Raw genomic sequence first — 18428 nt, 5'->3', positions numbered from 1 at the left:
TCATGCTCATGTGACATAGTCTGCTATGCCACAGCTTTGACTCGTTCTCGGAACTCACTACTGCGTTTGCACTCCCTGCAACTACCTTTCCTTGTAAGATGTATAGAGTTCCTACTTTCTTCCCTTTAAACAGCGTTAAGCAACGTTTGGTGACTTTCAAAGAGCCGTTCTTGGACTGAAACCAACAACCTTGATCTTCTAATGTTCCCATTGAGATCAAGTTTCTTGTCATGCTTGGAACGTATCTGACGTTTGAGATCAGGACAGTTGATAGATCATCATTCTGAATCCGTATGCTGCCAATGCCTTTGATCTCAGAATAAGTGTGATTAGCCATCTTCACTCTTCCCGTTTTCGAGTTATCAAACTCAACAAACCAATCTCTCCTTGGAGTCATATGAAATGAGCACCCTGTGTCCATGATCCACTCGTCTCCTTGTCCTTCACATACTGCATTTGACTTTCCACATTCAAGCCAGCTACATCGACAACTTGCCTCACAACATTCGAAGATTCACCTTTCTCTGGACTGTTGTTCTTCTTGTTCCTTTCTTTCCAAACAAAACACTGCTTCTTGTAGTGACCGTATTTACCACAAATCCAACAAGTCTTCTTCTCTCTTGACTGTGACCTGTTCTGGCTTTTCCCTCTGTCTGAACTCCTTCCTCTTCTATCTGATCTGTCTCTTTCTTGTACATATAGAGCCTCTGAGTTGCCCTTGCTCAGTTTACCACTCGCTCCAAGTTCTAGACTTTTCGACCTTATAGCTCCAGTGATTTCTTTCTAGAGCTAGACTTGTCTTACCGTACTTCAAAGTTTCTTTCAACTGATCAAACTGTTTCGGTAAAGACATTAGCAACACAATCGCTTTGTCTTCATCTGGAACTGTAACCTTCACGTTCTCCAGATCAGATATAAGTTTGAAGAAGTCATTTACATTCTCCTCCATAGTCATGATCTCTGACATCTTGTACCCATACAACCTTTGCTTAAGGTATATTCTGTTGGGTAATGACTTAGCCATGAACAACTTGCTAAGATCTTGAGCATACCGGCCGCAGTCGTTTCCTTGATGACCTTTCTGAGAATATGATCACCCAGACTTAGTATGATCGCAGATCTAGCTTTTCCTCTCTTCTCCTTGAGAGTTTTATCCTTTTGAATCTTCTCTTCCGGCTTGTCAGAAGCTTCAGTCGCAGACATCCCTTTCTCTGCTGTAGAGTCTTCAACATCCACGCTTTCTTCATCTTCTAACCCTTCTAACAAACCCAGTAGCTCCAGATGAGCCAACAACTTCTCTTTCCAGAGAACATAGTCACCTTGTCCATCGAACTTCTCAACCTCTGTACGTCTTGAAGTCATGATACGCATCAAAGGACAAAGCTTTACAGAAAAGCTTCAACCTTTCCTCCTTCCCAGCCAGCCAACCTGGCTCTGATACCAATTGTTGAGAAAAGAAAGAAAATTTCGTTTCTTTGCTCTGTTTCGTTCACTTTGATTTCGGTATCTCTCACCTCTCACGTTGTTTCACTCGTGTGTATTACGTTTGTTTTCGGAAAGTAAAGACACGCAGATTTAACCAGTTCACGCCTCAGTGTGAGGACGTTACGTCTGGCCGAAGTTTACTCGGATTTCCACTAGAAAGCTTGGTTACACTTAACCCTTAGAGACCGAACAAAACGCTAGACTTGCGGCTGCTCTATGTGTTTCTCAACTGCTCTCTTAACCCTAATGTCTCAACTTTGTATCAGCTTTATAGCATTTGTGAAGGCGGTGCCACGCTCCTCTCTCTCCTCTGTTTTACTCTGCTTTACCGTACAGAGGAAGAAGACAAATGCCAGCGAGAAGCGAGGCATGGTTAATTACTCCATTGCCTCTCAATACCGTTAAGTCTCACACGTGAGCTCCCCGTGCGTGATACTGTTTCCTTAACGACCCGCTGAGACCCTCTGCTTCGTGTAGAGACTCTTCGACACTTAGGCAAAACTCAACAGCCACCAGTCCACACAACCCCTTCACCGTCTCCATGCCACGCAACATTGGGTGTCATGATGTTATTGATGTCATGAGCTAAACTACAGAATGGAGATAGAGCTTGTTGGGTCGATGTTATCTTTGGAACTACTACTACATCCTCACTCACCTGCTCTTGTGTGTAACAAAATATTTTCTTTTCCTTGTTATTTTCACTTTGTAACTGGTCATGGTCGTGTGTTTCAAAAAAAAAAAAAAACAAAAGGGTTTCAAAATAAACTGGTCATGGTCGTAGCTCTGGGTCATTATAACAATGATCTACAGAATCACATTCCATTTAAATTTATTAAGATGTCATGTAAATTTAATAGCCAACAATGTTTTTACAAGCACCACAAGTTAGAACTAACCCCATACGAAACAAAGACTGAATATCTGTTTCAAAGAAATAACAACCCAATGTCCCAAATCTCATGGAGCCAATCACTAAGATTAAGCAGTCCCAGAAGTGAAGTGGTGAGAGAAAGAGAGACCTCCTCCTCCTCTTTTTTTGCTTGTATGCTCTGCTGTTGTCTTAGGCTTTTAGACATAAGAGTTTCTTGAGGTGTTAGATCTTTCTACTTACAATGTAGTCCTTCGTAAGCTGCTTGCTATTTATTGACTTAGAAGGCTGTATGATGGCATATCTTCAATACCTGTTATGTCTTCCACCATTATCTCTCTCTCCAATTGCCGCCTTGTCGATTTCATTACCGTCTGTGTATTTATCCATATAATTACCATTAACCATTTGGTGAACTTGTTATGTTTAAGCCAAGATAAAGCATCAAAACCAGCCAAATATGCGACAACGAAATGCCCTATGAAACTTCTAGTGATAATAGAAAAAGGTTACAGCCAGTGCTTACGTTAAATTCCATGTATGAAGCACGCATGGAGAGCCATTGCTGATCCATTAGCTTGAAGGCAATACAATACAGAAGGTCAAAAGCAGATTCATTCACTGCAAACAATACAAATCGAAGGATACACACCCTTAGTACTCTAACTTGTGTGACAGACAATGAAATTTTTAATCAGCAGTGTCTGGTAATTTACCTGAAAGGAATCTCAAAAATGTTTCGCCAACAATACTTCGTGGTTTCACTGTAAAATTGAAGGGTATTGTATTGTTAGTATGTACCACTAGGATACTGTTACTGAACCTGATTATATCTCAAAATAGGATAACATAACCACCAACTACGAAAATGCCCAATTAGTAGTTTGAAACTAGGAGTGCTTAGCTAGTTTTCCTAGAGAACTCTGCCTAATGCATGTAAGAGCAGGTTCAAAACGAAATAAGTATGCAATAAGTAATGCTGATGTACCTGCTTCAAGGCCAAGCATCTGGATAAGCATGAACGTAATATTGACGCCAGCAACGGCAAACGGGTATTCCCACACAGAACGATCCCCAACCTGCTTCCGCAGAAGGTCCCGGAAGGATTTCTGCACAGCACAAGCAAGTGGCATCATAAACTGAGTGACGGAAAGTTAAATGGCATTGTCTGGCAGGAATATCATGTTATGATAACTATAAAATCATGTACTGATACAGTGTCACTGGAACTGAAACTAATAACAGCAAAGATAGTTTTGAATGCAAGTATTTACAAAAGCGTACCGGGAAATTCTTAGCGAAGAACAACAAGTTTTCAAGAGATATGAAACCACCACCCCTGCGAGTGACAGATGCTCAAGTGTGAGTGACAAGTTAAGTGGATAAATATCTAAGGATAGTGAGATTACCTAAAATCAGTTGATGGGTCTTTTCCCTGCCAACCCATTTCCTTCCACTGCTCAGAAACAATTCCGTGTAGCTCTTCTTCTGGAAAGGCAAGTTTCCAAAGATCCCTGAGAGCTTCCTACACGCATATGAAGTAGCAACCAGTATTTATGTAAGGCATGTATATTTTCACTTAGCATGTAGCAGAAACGGGAGCGCTGGCATAAGTTCGTTGGTTTTGAGCAAACACAAGCAAGCCTTAAGGAAAAGCGTACCTGATGCTGAGGTATTGAGCTGTCATATGCAACATCAATGCGGCTCTGCAACCTCAGCAGGCATTCTTCCTGGAAGCATCGACGACAGTATAAGTTATGAGCTATTTGAGTAGAGACTAACCAGAAGTCACCTCCTTATGTGAGAGGAGAAACAAACAATAATAGATTCATAATACAGAGGGAAGTGGTTTTACCTGAGCAGGTGTAAGATCAAAAGAAAGACGAGTGTCGCCATTGCTTCCCTGGGCACAAACACAGGAAAGGCCACGGCCTAACCAAGCTGCCGATCCAGCCACAACCTCAGCTACATATATAACACACATCGTGAAACTGAGCTTTCTGATGTACTATTTTAATAAAAGAATCTGAATGTTTATACAAGGGAGTGACTGAGTCAAACATCTTGTAGCTAAGCTGACTTTTCTATAGTTTGTAAGGATACGTGAGAAGTATACAAAATTGCATTTAAGCATTAGACTTTTTTCAAGTCCACAAAGATGAACATGAACATTACGTACAAAGAAGATCTATCGATACTAAAAGCTAGCAACTTACAAAGAAGATCCACACACATAATCACTACACCGATTTATCAAAAAAGGAGCAAGCAATACAACGCAAATGGCAAAACATAGATCTGCCGCACCAAATCTCAAAAAGGTAACCGCGAGCGAAGAGAGAGAAAGAGAGTGTGAGCGAAAGAAAAAAAAAAAGTTAGAAAAGTATGTGAGAGAGAGAGAGAGAGAGACGAAAACGCGTTTGTTCCACAAGAAGAAGAAAGAGAAAGAGAGAATCGTAATGCATTAGAAGCAGAGTGATGATGAAATTTTACCAGATGATGAAGAATGGTAAACGCTTCTTTGTTCCAGCCGTGGAGCAACCCTCCTCACGGCCACGAACGAGCCTCCTCCTCCTCGATCATCCATCTCCAATCTCTCTCTCTCTCTCTTTATCAGAAACAAACAAACAATAGAGAGTAATCGAATCAACAGCAGAAGGAGAAGGATGATGTTAGTCAATTTTACCGCCGGGAAATGAGCTAACCGGCGTCGTATCGACCTCGAACCCCTTCACTATTCAGAAATCACAGAGAGAGAGACGAAAATAGATCAATAATGATTCGGCCGTTTCTTTTCTTTTGTTTTTGTTTTCGTTTTCGGGTTTAAATCGCTATCGAAGCTTCATAACGGAAAATTAAAACGACTCGTGCGGTTATTGCTTCCTCTCTGCGTATTTAAGTTGGACGTCAACGACAATCGTCTACCACTTTTGATTTTTATTTATTTAGTCGGTAAATATTTTTTATTGCTTTAAATCTCTATTTATAAGCATTTATTCCGAATTTGTTTTTTTTTTTAACTCATGAGAACACATTGGATAATATTGTTTGTGACATAATCTGAAACAAATTAACGAAACTTTAATAAAATATTGCAAATAAAAAAATTACCGCTAACCTTTTTTTTTTTTACATTCTTTCAAACAAATCAAAATCTAGTATTTAATTAATGAATACTTCTTTCTATTTTGTTGTTAGCACTTTAAAATTACCTAATAAATGTGTATCTTACAGAATGATATGATTAGCAAAATATTGGATATGCAACCTCAGATGGTAACATCTGCATTATCAGAAATAATTATTTGATAAATAACACAAGAAATATGTAATCGAATCTAATCAAAATTCTCTTCTAATCTAGCTTGATTTTCTATTTAAATAAACCAAAATTAGATTTTGACCCGCGCTTAGAAAGCGCGGATTTGTTTGTTTTTCATTTATTAATCGAAAACTGATTTACAAATTACCATTATTTTTCATTTCGAACCATAACAATTGAGTTTTTAGGTTTTTATCATTTGTTTTTTTTCTCTTCAAAATATGGTATTTGTTCGAAATATGGTAGCTGTTCTATAATAATGTTTGAGTTTTAAAATTTGTTTTCATATCTGACCTAGATTCATGTTTGAACCTATAGACCCGATACATTGTATATAATCCTGTTCGGATTTAAAAATTTATTTTAAGATAGTTTTTAAAATATTCTTGAACACTCGTAATTGCCATATTAATATTATGTATAAAATGACATTATACACTGAAAAATGATATTCAAATATGTATATGATATATGGTGTAGGATATACGATTTTGGTTTGTATTGAAAATATGTATAATATTCAAATGATCTATTTTGAATATTGATACGTATATTTAAGAAAATAATATTTTCATGTTTCTTAATTCATTTATTGTTCATAATATATTTATACTTATATTAAATTTAAAATTAATATATATTTTAAATATATATATAGGCCTATTATTTATAGATCCATTTAGGTGCATCTGTAGGCCCAAAACCAAAAGACTTAAATGCCATTAATGAATTTTATTAATTCTTTGTAAAAATAAGGGTATTTTTGAGAAAACTGCAATTTTCATTAAGGATATAATTTGAGAATGATCCTCTTTTAATGGTATTGATTATCGAAGTAATCATTTTTATTCATTTTGTGATTCGTTTCTAGAAGTAATAATGTTGTCTTACAAAGATTAATTCATAAGTGCGATCTCAGTCTCATGGGAAGACAATTTCATGAGGCGTGGCCCAGTACTACTCACCAGCATGGTAGATTAGACATTGCCTTTTCCTTTCTGTTCGTGTAGATTAGACATTCAATTAATACATTTATTTTACGTTTAATGCTTAAAGACTTCACTAAAATTAGTAACCACTAGTTTTAAAATAAAATTGAAACTTACGAAAATATAAAACTCGGGAATTGTCAAAAGTCGGTGGAATGTACTGTCTCCGACAAAAACTCCGTTTTGCAACAAACTATTCATAGATCCCAAAATCATGTTTAGTTGAAGTCTTGAAGATACGTGTATATAATACCTCAGATTATTTTTAATCAATTAGATTAGCAACAGCCCATTTTGATAATATTTGTAGCGCAAGGCCCAGTTAGAAAAGCCCATTAAAGAAAACAAAAAAAGGGAAAAAAAAAACAGTGGAGAAGAGGAAACCATCTTTACATCTCCTATGTCCTGTCCTGTCCTCCACTCTGTGACCATAATTATTTAAATTTAAAATTTTTAAATAAAAAAATTAAAAAGAGGAAAACCCTAGCTTTCTCCGTCTTTCTCTAATCTTCAGAAAGTCTCGAGACTCTTGAGAATCCATCCTCGAAATATGTACAAGGAACGTAGTGGCGGAGGTGGTGGTGGTTCATCGAGATCGGAGATCCTCAACGGAGCAGTTGATCGGAAACGAATCAACGACGCACTCACCAAGAAGCTTGAGAAATCTTCACCTTCCACCTCTAGAGCTTTCGCTTCCACTGCCAAACCTCAGCTTCTCGATGGTTCGTTCTATTCTTTAGCCCCTTCTTTCACATCCCTGTGTGTTTGTGTAGTTAATTTGCATTGTCTGAATCCAATCCTTTTGTAGTGGAGTCTGAAACGGACAGTGAAGAAGGTTCAGACGTGAGTGGTTCTGAGGGTGATGATGACACCTCGTGGATCTCGTGGTTTTGTAATTTAAGAGGGAATGATTTCTTCTGTGAAGTCGATGAGGATTATATACAAGACGATTTCAATCTTTGTGGGTTAAGTGGTCAAGTTCCTTACTATGACTATGCGCTTGATCTCATTCTTGATGTCGAATCTTCAAACAGTAAGTGAATCCCTTTTGTCTTAAAAGCAACTTAAGTTTGAAACTTTTGGTGTCTGAAATCTTTCGTTATCTTGTTTAGGTGAGATGTTTACTGAAGAACAGAATGAACTTGTGGAATCAGCTGCTGAGATGCTATACGGTCTTATTCATGTTCGTTACATTTTGACTACTAAAGGAATGGCTGCAATGGTTAGTTAGTTAGTGAACTCTTGTTTAGTGTTTGTGATTTAGATTTAAACTTATCGACTTCTCTATGTAGACTGAGAAGTACAAGAACTGTGACTTCGGGAGGTGCCCGAGAGTGTTCTGTTGCGGACAGTCTTGTCTACCTGTTGGACAGTCTGATATCCCGAGATCGAGTACTGTGAAGATATACTGCCCTAAATGCGAAGATATATCTTACCCCAGATCTAAGTTCCAAGGCAGTATCCTTTTTCTCTGCTCAGCTCTGCTTTTTACTTTCAGTTGAAACAAACAAATCTTGAATATTCGCATAAATGCTGCAGAGAGACATGCTAGTGGTTATCATGTCTTAGTGTTTGCCCTTAAATGATTTTCTGCAGATATTGATGGGGCTTACTTTGGAACCACATTCCCTCACTTGTTTTTGATGACTTACGGGAACTTAAAGCCGCAGAAGCCGACTCAGAAGTATGTGCCAAGAATCTTTGGGTTTAAGGTACACAAACCATGATACTAGTGCTCTGGTGAAACATCTCGTGGCTCGGTTCTTACATCCGGATATGAGCAATTGAGACGCATACAATCAAACCATTGGGTGAAGGATGCGAGCTAAAGTGAAAGAAACTCATGAAGTCCCAAGAAAACTGATGGCAACAGCCTGGCTCGCTGGGGCGGAAGAAGACAGATACTTCTGGTCTCTGTAATATATTTCCCCAGCTTGTTGGATTTTTGTTCACTGTTGTGTTCGTCTACTAATTCATGGGTCGTTTATGTTCTTCCTGAGCTTATTTTTTTTAATGTTTAAAACTCATAAATTGTTCAAATAATATTTAGTGCATCAATAGCTTCTGAAACATGGTTTAGAATGTGATCTTTTGAAGAAAGCGATTCTAAAATGCTCTTCCTATACATCAACTTACAAATTTATATCAAAAACCAGAGCGCGTATCAAAATATTGTTCACATGTTTGAAGCATAGCCATATATAGTGAATCTAACTAATTGTTGATTAAGAATTAGTGTTAGATTACATGTTTAAGACAAGTCATACGTGATTCTTGTGGGTTGGTAAGGTTTAGAATTAATTCACATGAATGATAAACTAACGAGTAAGCAGAAAAGCAAATCAAAACACGAATAAAACATTGATTCACGTCTAAATGCAATAGCGAGTCTTGAATCAAAAGCATAGCAGTGTACTCCAGAACACAATTGTCAAAAACTGAGAAACAAAATTATGATGAAAAAAAGCAAAGTAGTGATTTTAACCCTCGATCTGCTCCCTCAACCTCCTGATGGTGCTTCTAACGGTGACGGCACTAGCTGTGTTCATGGTGTAAGCACCACCGGCCTTGACCTTGCCGCAATCCTTGCATCCCCAGATACCAACAGCCTTTCGCTTGACTCCGTACTTGCCGCAGAACTCACAGAAGTACTTGCTGTGTTGGCTGACTTCCATCTTCTTGATCTGCTTCCTGATACTCGCACCATATCGAGTACCTGCGTATTCATACATTCATTGACATGCTAATATACGAAGCAGAAAGTTGCATCATAACTTTCTACAATCTAAGCATTTCAATGATGAACGCTCCACTGAGGAATGAACCACGTTATATAATGACATTCTACAACCTAATAATACTAAACAATACAATTACGAGTTACTATAAGATGAAGGGAGAGAGAAGGCTTACCGTACTTGCCGACGATTCCAACCTTCTTCGTTCTCTTCGCCTGTGGAAGAATATAAGAGAGTGAGCGTAAGTAAAACAATCGCAAGCTAGATCTCAAATCTAGAATACTAAGAAATTTCAAAACAGTCAAAGCTCGAGCTAGACAGAAGACAGCAAGTTGAGTAACATCTCTAACGATTGGAAGAAGAAGAGAGAGGAGGTATCATTACCATTTCCGAAACGGAGCACTACCGCCGAATGTGTGAAAACCCTAGGGAGAGAGAACAACTCGCAGAGGAGCTCACAAATGAAGCCGTCTTCTATTTATACGAAATGTATTAGGGTATCGTTTCATATGGGCCTTGTAAAGATATAAACCCATAAAATATTGGGCTTTCAGATTTATCCAACTCATAAAAGCCTTATTAATATTATTGCTTATCACTTCAATGTTTTAACTTTAATTATTTGTACTCTTTTCTAAGAAACAAGTAAAAGCATATTACTCTCTCTCTCTCTCTTTCCTGAGCGAAACGTGTATCTTTGAGCACTGAGACCTAAACTCACCCAACTCTCTTCCCAAATCCGAATCTGTGTATCCTTTGTACTTTTTTTTTTTTGTTATCTTTACTTCAGCTCCCTCCTTTCAATTCCGTAGTTGGTGGTTTGGTAAGTCCTCTTCCTTTTCGCTATTTGGGTTTGTAGAATAATTGATCCATGGATTCGTTTTTGGCGTATTATTAGTTGATAGTTTCTGTGGTAGATTCTCAAGTTTTTTCTGACTTTCATAAGTAGGAGAGAGCTACTTGTCGACTCTAGTTACCTAATCTAATTGCTCAGATTCCAACTTCACATCTGTTTATTTTTATTACATGTTTGTTCTGTCAGGGGGTTTAATTAGGTAGATAATGTTCTTAAAGTCCTTGAGATTGTGTAAAACAAGTCACTCCAAAAAAGCTGCTGTCTTTTAAGGATTATAAGGTTAACTTTTCTCTGACATAACTCTTCCTAGTTAAAATGATTGAAGTTGATGATGTTGTTCTCTGTTAGGATGAGCTGTAACTGATTCTGGGAGTTTAGGAGTTCTTCTTTCTCTGTGTGTGTGTTGTTTTGGAATGAGCTGATAGGTGATGTTCATGGACCTGATGCCTTCTCATTATTACATCATTTCTCTGTCTTTTACTTTCATGTTCCATGTTTACTATCTGGCTATTTTTGACCACATACTGATTTCTGATGAAGTTATATTTTACAATTCAATTAGAAAAGCTCTTTCTTGCTTCCTAGTTAGTGTATGTCACTAATACTAGCAATGCTTTTTTTTTTTGTTGTGGCAGCATTAATTGGTTCTTCTGACTATATCTTTAATTATTGGCTATGTGCAGGATTGAAAAAGAAGATGGATCAGTCTTTTATTTTGATTTTCCATTAGCTTGCTCCATTTTTGTTGATTCCATATATATAAGTTTACATATCTCAAATGGATGATGGTGGGCATCGTGACAATGGTCGCCATAAAACACCTCAGGGCCAGGTATCTTGACAGTCTTTTCCAAATCCCAAAAGCTACATCATTTAATAGGAATGTGTACATTTTTAATGTGAATGTCTCCTTGTTCATGAAACAGTGGATGATGCAGCATCAACCATCGATGAAACAAGTCATGTCAATAATAGCAGAGCGCGATGCAGCGATCCAGGAGAGAAACCTAGCGATATCGGAGAGAAAATCAGCAGTAGCTGAAAGGGACATGGCATTCCTCCAGCGAGACACAGCCATCGCCGAGCGCAACAACGCCATTATGGAGAGAGACAGTGCCCTTTCAGCTCTACAATACCGTGAGAACTCCATGGCTACACCTTCTGCAGTTTCCAATATGGCTGCAGCATGTCCCCCGGGATGTCAAATGCCACGTGGTGTAAAGCACATTCACCATCCACAAATGCATCATCAGCATCACATGCTTCAGTTGAGTGATCATGCATATGATGAGTCCAGAGAAATGGATGGTCTCCCGACATCACCACCTCCAGAAACCGCCTTGGATTCTGCCAAACCAAAACGTGGCGGCAAAAGAGTGAAAGACCCAAAGGCGACAACGAAGACCACTGCTAATAAGAGAGGGCCAAAGAATCCTAGGAAGGTTAAGAAAGAGAACGAGGACGACTTGACCAAGATAATGTTTGTGAAAACCCTTGACTACGGCGAAGAAGAGACAAGCAAGCTCGTCTTAACAGGATCCAAATCAGACTGGAAAAGCCAGGAAATGGTGGGGCTGAACCAGGTTGTTTACGACGAGACAACAATGCCACCACCGGTCTGTTCATGTACAGGAGATCTCAGACAGTGCTACAAATGGGGAAACGGAGGCTGGCAGTCATCGTGTTGCACGACCACAATATCAATGTATCCGTTACCAGCACTGCCCAACAAAAGACATGCTCGAGTCGGTGGAAGGAAAATGAGTGGAAGCGCGTTCAACAAGCTTCTAAGCCGGCTTGCTGCAGAAGGGCACCATGATCTCTCAAACCCGGTTGATCTCAAAGACCATTGGGCAAAGCACGGTACAAACCGCTACATCACGATCAAATGATGGCTTAGGTGTGAGTTGTTCTTATGACACTCATCTGATTTTATTTCGTATGTACTAGATTTCAAATAAAAAAAATTGCATGTGAGGCCAATGTTATGTTGTAACTATGTAATAGAAAAAACCTTAATTAGTAGCACTTTAAGATGCCCAAATGTTCATATCTTTTCCTTTTAACCAATGTCACTATTACCTCAGTAGAGCTCTTTGTGCTGTAATAGACGAAAAGGTTAACTATGTTAAATAAAAGAAATGCAAAATTTGGAATCTATATAATGAAATAGATAAAACTCCCTTTTTTAACAGATTAGTTTGCCGAAGCACTTGAATATGTCTGTTCTTTGTTACATTCTTTGATAGCACAGTGTGATTATTCAAATTGAGAATTTATATTGTTTCGTAGTAAGTACAGTGGTGGACGTATATTGATTTTGGGAAGGGCACTTGTTCACCATAAATTTTTGAATTAGTGTAAAATTTGTCAAGATTTTTAGTAATGCCCCTGTTAAAAGTTCAGTTTTATAAAGATGTTTAATTAGTAGTTAATTGTAAATTCGCTCCTGATAATAATAGTTTCTAGCTTCAGTAAGTAGTAACTATCTCTCCACTTTGTGGAGTAGTATTAGATACATATGCATTGTAGCAAGTGTAACACTCCAAAACGAGTCCAATTAAATTTTTAAAAGGTTAATGGGTTCTCTACAGCCCAACTAGAAAATCTTAGGGTTCTCTCTTTCCCCACATTATAAAAGCAAGCCTCCACTTCTTTTTCTCTCATCAGAAATCTAGAAGCGAGGCCCTGCAGAGAATCCCCGGAGATCAGAAACCCTAGCCGTCGACTCTCTCTCTCTCCCCGCGCCGTCTCTCTCCTCCTTCTCTCTCTTCGCCGCGTCTCTCCTCTCTCTCTCTCTCTCTCTTCGCCGCGCCTCCTTCTCTCTCTCTCGGCCGTATCTCTCTCTCCTTGCCGTGAACAGCCGCGAGTGGTGGTGGTGGCCGCGCGGTGTCCTAGACCTCAGATCCCGTTTCCCTCGCCTCTCAACTCAGATCCAGATCCAGATCTAGGCTAAGGTGAGGTGTTCTACCCAGATCTCTTTCATGCTCTTTTATATTGTTTAATGGGTTGCTAGGATTGATTAGATCCTGTTTGTGGTTAGGATGATAGACCATATTGCATTAGAACCCTCATACTGATTTAAGATTCTAAATAAACCGGTGTGTTGATGATTGTTTGATTGGTTGATTGGTTGAAGATCTGTGGTTGTGATTGAGACCTAGGATGGTTAGAAAGAAATGAACGTAGGATTATAAGAGAAATGTTAACCGGTCTGGTTAGATGAATGATAGGATATCTATGAATGATTGTTAAATGGATTAATTGTGACACCGAGAACGGGTGGCGTCTAAAAAGGAAAGTAAGAAAGAGTCTAAGGGTTTAAGGAAAAGGAAATAAAGGAAAAAGGAAAAGTTAAATGATTGAAATACGAACCACCGAGGAACTGGTGGGGAGTATGGTAAATGAATAGAAATGGAATACGAACCACCGAGGGACTGGTGGGGAGTATGGGAAAACGCGGCGGTCGTAGCGTTCAAAAACGGCAGGTTAAGAATAGAGGCGCCGGTAAGATTGAGTCACGCCGAGTCTTGGCAGGAAGGGGCCGTAATACACTGCAAAGGGTATAGACTACATCCAAGGGAACCAGATGCCGAGTGTACCAGGGCAGGCGGCTCCACAGGAATGCAGCAAGAAAAGGGGAGGGTTGGTCCGCTTGAGCTGTGTAGGTCCTAGAGTTCTCAGATGACTGGAGTCTTAAATAATAAACCGAATTGTGTGAATTGAGTGATGACTGAGTTCATTGCATTGCTTGTTTTCGTGAAATGAAACCTTAATAGCTAGTTAAGAAATGGGTGTAGTGACTAGTCGGTTCTCGTTTCGCATTGAGCAGTATAAAAGCTCATGGGGGAGACTGGTCTAGAATCGCTTCACTGAGTATTCATACTCACCCTTTTTCCCTCTCCCTTTTTGCAGAACTATAAGTGGAAATGACAATGGTAAGAAAGGAAACGCACCTGGAACTCATGGGACCAGAAACGGGGCACACGGAGATGTCGGGAAAGTAGATATGTGTGTCCTAAACCCCGCGCCCAGGAACCCCGGTTGGAAATGGGGAAGGGGCGGGTGTTTCAATTGGTATCAGAGCCAGGTTAAGGTCCCTTAATACTAACTTAAGGGATCAGCGTTTCCGATATTGCCCATTTCCCTTATGGTTCTGATAGACCGTCATAGCTAACGCTAAAGGAAAATTCGAACAGCTCAGAGTCTCCGGACAAGATCAGGTCAACAAAAAGTCCTCGTACCACAGTGTAGTGGAGTTTCAGAGATTCAGGAATGGGTAACAAGGAGTTGTAAGGCAAGTATACAGAGGGATTAGTCGCCTAGCACGGCAAGTTAAGGGGGAATGGAAAGTCGGACCTACGAGCGGAAGGAAACGTCCCGCCGGCGACACCGCCCCACACTGGACCGGGAAGGCCGGGGGAAGAGAGACGGACGCAAGGCCGAGGCGTGCGCAGCTTCACAGAGGAATTAAACTCTGCAAAGAAATGGACTCCTGGCATTCCGATATAACAGTCAAACTCGTTTCCACATATATATATATAAAAAAAAAATACATATATATGGGCGCGGGTCCCACCACCATGGCGTGGGCCGCCGATGAGGAAGAGGTGAACCAGGGCGGCCAAGGGACTACCGGCGAGACAGTAGGAGAAAGCCGATTTCATATTGTGAGAACTAAGCTAAGGATCATCTTGGGGTAAAAAGGATGATGGAGGATCATCTTGGGGTAAAAAGGATGATGGAGGATCAACTTGGAGAAAAATGCAAAATGCTAATAAGGATATGGGATCTTCATAGGGTAAAAGGGCTGACGGTAAAAAGGATCGTCTTGGGGCAAAAAGGGGACGATAAGAACCACACCGCGGATGATATTCTATGGAATGCTAAAGCAGCACTAATTTTGGGAAATGATTGAAAACTGCCATCTAAGCATGACTACTATTATGTTCTAATCAGGTCTTTGTTTTTACGCTGCAGGATGTCTTCACCAGTGCATCACGAGCTCAGAGAAAGACACATGCGCTATGGACCAAAAGGGACAAGGGTGTACACCCGCAAGCCCTAATGTGACGCTTGGGGTGACATAGTACCTGCACTCTTCCCAGACGAAGAGGAAATGGAGTTCGCGGAGCAGCCGAACGCCCCCATCCAGGAGACGACCGTGAGGCGTCGGGTTTTGATGCCCCATTTTCAGCGTGCAGCCGAGTACAGGCGATTGTACCAGGGTCAGGGGACTTTCCAGTTTGCACCTGGAGTTGACATGACACTGCCCACAAGGGGCCGAGGGCGCCCAAAGAGGGCGGAGTCGACCAGGGAAGGTTTTGGACCGATTCGGACGGAGGACAGTGTACCAACAAGGAAACGTGGACGCCCAAGGAAGATTCCGAGCATTGATGCAGAGAGTCTCAGGAGCATAACCGGAGTATGTCGGTGTGGAACACTGATTCAGGCCAGGCAAGGACCGCGCTCAGTCCGGGAGTACACAGAGGAATTCCTGGAGTCAGCCAAAAGATGCAAGCCCAAGACAGCGGAGGATTGGTGCCGGTGGTACAAGGCAGGACTCCGCGAAGAAATTCGGGGAAAGCTGATTGGTGTGTTGGAACCATGGGAATTCGCCTTGGTAAACCGGATGGCCGATCAGGCAATGGAGGCTGAACGGACACTTACTCGTCGGGTCGTCGCCATCTCGAGCTCTAAGGAAGACGTAGAGGTGGAAGAGGATCCATCGGAGGACTCAGAGTGGGAAGAGGAGCCGGCGTCGTCGACAGGGAGTGGCCGCGTGGCTGGTCCTAAGCTGGAAGGGGAGCAGAAGTCTCCAGTTCGAAGTGGCTAGTTGTGATTCCTGAATCAGCTAGTAGGAGTAGGACACATTTTTCTTCATTTCCTATTGGTTTTTAGCTTTTCACTTCTTGTTATAAGGATATCCGTGGATTTTGGCGATACCTTGAGACCTATCTATTTGTTGTAGTCCTATTCCATTTCATTTATTAAATTCATTGTTGGTTTTAAATGATCTTGAGCAAGTAGGACGCCTTTTTCGTGCTTCCCTTGATTGTGTTTGGAAACTCACCTTAGTTTTGGGATGTTAAGTTCGAACTGAAGATTTGGAATTCGGGACGAATTCCGAATAAGAGGGGGAGAATTGTAACACCCCAAAACCAGCCCAATTAAATTTTTAAAAGGCTAATGGGTTCTCTACAGCCCAACTAGAAAACCCTAGGGTTCTCCCTTTCCCCACATTATAAAAGCAAGCCTCCACTTCTTTTTCTCTCATCAGAAATCTAGAAGCGAGGCCCTGCAGAGAATCCCCAGAGATCAGAAACCCTAGCCGTCGACTCTCTCTATCTCTCCCCGCACCGTCTCTCTCCTCCTTCTCTCTCTTCGCCGCGTCTCTCCTCTCTCTCTCTCTCTCTTCGCCGCGCCTCCTTCTCTCTCTCTTCGCCGCGCCTCCTTCTCTCTCTCTCGGCCGCATCTCTCTCTCCTTGCCGTGAACAGCCGCGAGTGGTGGTGGTGGCCGCGCGGTGTCCTAGACCTCAGATCCCGTTTCCCTCGCCTCTCAACTCAGATCCAGATCCAGATCTAGGCTAAGGTGAGGTGTTCTACCCAGATCTCTTTCATGCTCTTTTATATTGTTGAATGGGTTGCTAGGATTGATTAGATCCTGTTTGTGGTTAGGATGATAGACCATATTGCATTAGAACCCTCATACTGATTTAAGATTCTAAATAAACCGGTGTGTTGATGATTGTTTGATTGTTTGATTGGTTGAAGATCTGTGGTTTTGATTGAGAGCTAGGATGGTTAGAAAGAAATGAACGTAGGATTATAAGAGAAATGTTAACCGGTCTGGTTAGATGAATGATAGGATATCTATGAATGATTGTTAAATGGATTGAGTGTGACACCGAGAACGGGTGGCATCTAAAAAGGAAAGTAAGAAAGAGTCTAAGGGTTTAAGGAAAAGGAAATAAAGGAAAAAGGAAAAGTTAAATGATTGAAATACGAACCACCGAGGAACTGGTGGGGAGTATGGGAAATGAATAGAAATGGAATACGAACCACCGAGGGACTGGTGGGGAGTATGGGAAAACGCGGCGGTCGTAGCGTTCAAAAACGGCAGGTTAAGAATAGAGGCGCCGGTAAGATTGAGTCACGCCGAGTCTTGGCGGGAAGGGGCCGTAATACACTGCAAAGGGTATAGACTACATCCAAGGGAACCGGATGCCGAGTGTATCAGGTCAGGCGGCTCCACAGGAATGCAGCAAGAAAAGGGGAGGGTTGGTCCGCTTGAGCTGTGTAGGTCCTAGAGTTCTAGGATGACTGGAGTCTTAAATAATAAACCGAATTGTGTGAATTGAGTGATGATTGAGTTCATTGCATTGCTTGTTTTCGTGAAATGAAACCTTAATAGCTAGTTAAGAAATGGGTGTAGTGACTAGTCGGTTCTCGTTTCGCATTGAGCAGTATAAAAGCTCATGGGGGAGACTGGTCTAGAATCGCTTCACTGAGTATTCATACTCACCCCTCTTTTTCCCTCTCCCTTTTTGCAGAACTATAAGTGGAAATGACAATGGTAAGAAAGGAAACGCACCTGGAACTCATGGGACCAGAAACGGGGCACACGGAGATGTCGGGAAAGTAGACATGTGTGTCCTAAACCCTGCGCCCAGGAACCCCGGTTGGAAATGGGGAAGGGGCGGGTGTTTCAGCAAGTCTAATTACTCATTACGGCGTACTTATTTACAGATTTAAGAAAAGGCATCCAAGCATTTCAGTGCGCATTATCATGTGGTAAGCGCATGTAATGAGAAAAAAAATGATGATCTTGTTATCTTGACTCCAGTTCTTATTGCTGAACTTATTAGTCAAATGATTTTAGGGTATTGTCACATAATTGTTCAACGACAAAACTTATTTAAGTTATGTCAGTCAAGAGTTTGAGAATATGTTGCATGTTGTTATCCATCGACCACATATGTTGTTTCTGAGCATAAATATAACTTTGCGTTGTAATAAATATCACTAGTTTAATCCTCAATGCTTACAAGATTAAACCTCGCTTAACTATCTTAAGAATACTTTATGATATGTTGATTAATCCCTTTTGTACAATGATTGTTAATTGTATAAATTCAGACTATACTCAAGATCTTACAATGAAACA

The 18428-nt window shown here is 40.7% G+C and overlaps 4 protein-coding genes across 8 annotated transcripts; 2 read left to right on the top strand and 2 right to left on the bottom strand.

The window, feature by feature from the left end:
- Window positions 1–2293: 2293 nt before the first annotated feature.
- Window positions 2294–5279, bottom strand: LOC106353121 (ELMO domain-containing protein A). Of its 3 annotated transcripts, none has more exons than XM_013792798.3 (10): window positions 5043–5279; window positions 4850–4964; window positions 4212–4321; window positions 4018–4086; window positions 3766–3881; window positions 3641–3695; window positions 3345–3465; window positions 3073–3120; window positions 2883–2977; window positions 2294–2730 (listed from the first exon to the last, which is right to left on the bottom strand). In XM_013792798.3, the coding sequence occupies exons 2-10, from the start codon at window positions 4941–4943 to the stop codon at window positions 2629–2631; spliced, it is 810 nt and encodes a 269-aa protein (XP_013648252.1). In that variant the 5' UTR covers window positions 4944–4964; window positions 5043–5279; the 3' UTR covers window positions 2294–2628. The 3 variants fall into 3 exon arrangements, with proteins under 3 accessions (XP_013648252.1, XP_013648254.1, XP_013648255.1); XM_013792800.3 differs by having other exon boundaries at window positions 5062–5254; XM_013792801.3 differs by lacking the exons at window positions 4850–4964; window positions 5043–5279 and adding an exon at window positions 4573–4748.
- A 1772-nt stretch (window positions 5280–7051) lies between these two features.
- Window positions 7052–8739, top strand: LOC106353123 (casein kinase II subunit beta-3). 2 transcript variants are annotated; one of them, XM_013792803.3, is made up of 5 exons: window positions 7052–7389; window positions 7476–7700; window positions 7780–7889; window positions 7960–8125; window positions 8264–8739. In XM_013792803.3, exons 1-5 carry the CDS (start codon window positions 7218–7220, stop codon window positions 8392–8394), a joined length of 804 nt encoding a protein of 267 aa, XP_013648257.2. In that variant the 5' UTR covers window positions 7052–7217; the 3' UTR covers window positions 8395–8739. The 2 variants fall into 2 exon arrangements, with proteins under 2 accessions (XP_013648257.2, XP_013648258.2); XM_013792804.3 differs by having other exon boundaries at window positions 7085–7389; window positions 7960–8122.
- Window positions 8740–9009: 270 nt separating this feature from the next.
- On the bottom strand, window positions 9010–9896 carry LOC125588648 (60S ribosomal protein L37a-2). Its single transcript, XM_048760225.1, has 3 exons — window positions 9790–9896; window positions 9581–9620; window positions 9010–9383 (listed from the first exon to the last, which is right to left on the bottom strand). Exons 1-3 carry the CDS (start codon window positions 9790–9792, stop codon window positions 9148–9150), a joined length of 279 nt encoding a protein of 92 aa, XP_048616182.1. The 5' UTR covers window positions 9793–9896; the 3' UTR covers window positions 9010–9147.
- Window positions 9897–10018: 122 nt separating this feature from the next.
- Window positions 10019–12347, top strand: LOC106402416 (protein BASIC PENTACYSTEINE6). Of its 2 annotated transcripts, none has more exons than XM_022703944.2 (3): window positions 10019–10228; window positions 10945–11093; window positions 11185–12347. In XM_022703944.2, the coding sequence occupies exons 2-3, from the start codon at window positions 11040–11042 to the stop codon at window positions 12151–12153; spliced, it is 1023 nt and encodes a 340-aa protein (XP_022559665.2). In that variant the 5' UTR covers window positions 10019–10228; window positions 10945–11039; the 3' UTR covers window positions 12154–12347. The 2 variants fall into 2 exon arrangements, with proteins under 2 accessions (XP_022559665.2, XP_013698598.2); XM_013843144.3 differs by having other exon boundaries at window positions 10021–10228; window positions 11188–12347.
- The last annotated feature ends 6081 nt before the right edge of the window (window positions 12348–18428 follow it).

The sequence above is a fragment of the Brassica napus genome, chromosome C6, assembly GCF_020379485.1.
Source record: "Brassica napus cultivar Da-Ae chromosome C6, Da-Ae, whole genome shotgun sequence".
NCBI lineage: Eukaryota > Viridiplantae > Streptophyta > Magnoliopsida > Brassicales > Brassicaceae > Brassica > Brassica napus.
This window is presented reverse-complemented; position numbering and strand designations above follow the sequence as displayed.

Coding starts and splice junctions, on each gene's coding strand:
- LOC106353121 (XM_013792798.3), bottom strand. CDS start 4,943: ATGGATGATCGAGGAGGAGGAGGCTCGTTCGTGGCCGTGAGGAGGGTT. Junction 3,882..4,017: donor GCTCAATACCTCAGCATCAG/GTACGCTTTTCC, acceptor ATATGCGTGTAG/GAAGCTCTCAGGGATCTTTG. Junction 3,466..3,640: donor TCTTCGCTAAGAATTTCCCG/GTACGCTTTTGT, acceptor TGTGCTGTGCAG/AAATCCTTCCGGGACCTTCT.
- LOC106353123 (XM_013792803.3), top strand. CDS start 7,218: ATGTACAAGGAACGTAGTGGCGGAGGTGGTGGTGGTTCATCGAGATCG. Junction 7,701..7,779: donor TGATGTCGAATCTTCAAACA/GTAAGTGAATCC, acceptor TATCTTGTTTAG/GTGAGATGTTTACTGAAGAA. Junction 7,890..7,959: donor CTAAAGGAATGGCTGCAATG/GTTAGTTAGTTA, acceptor TTCTCTATGTAG/ACTGAGAAGTACAAGAACTG.
- LOC125588648 (XM_048760225.1), bottom strand. Junction 9,384..9,580: donor TGGAATCGTCGGCAAGTACG/GTAAGCCTTCTC, acceptor ATGAATACGCAG/GTACTCGATATGGTGCGAGT.
- LOC106402416 (XM_022703944.2), top strand. CDS start 11,040: ATGGATGATGGTGGGCATCGTGACAATGGTCGCCATAAAACACCTCAG. Junction 11,094..11,184: donor ATAAAACACCTCAGGGCCAG/GTATCTTGACAG, acceptor TTGTTCATGAAA/CAGTGGATGATGCAGCATCA.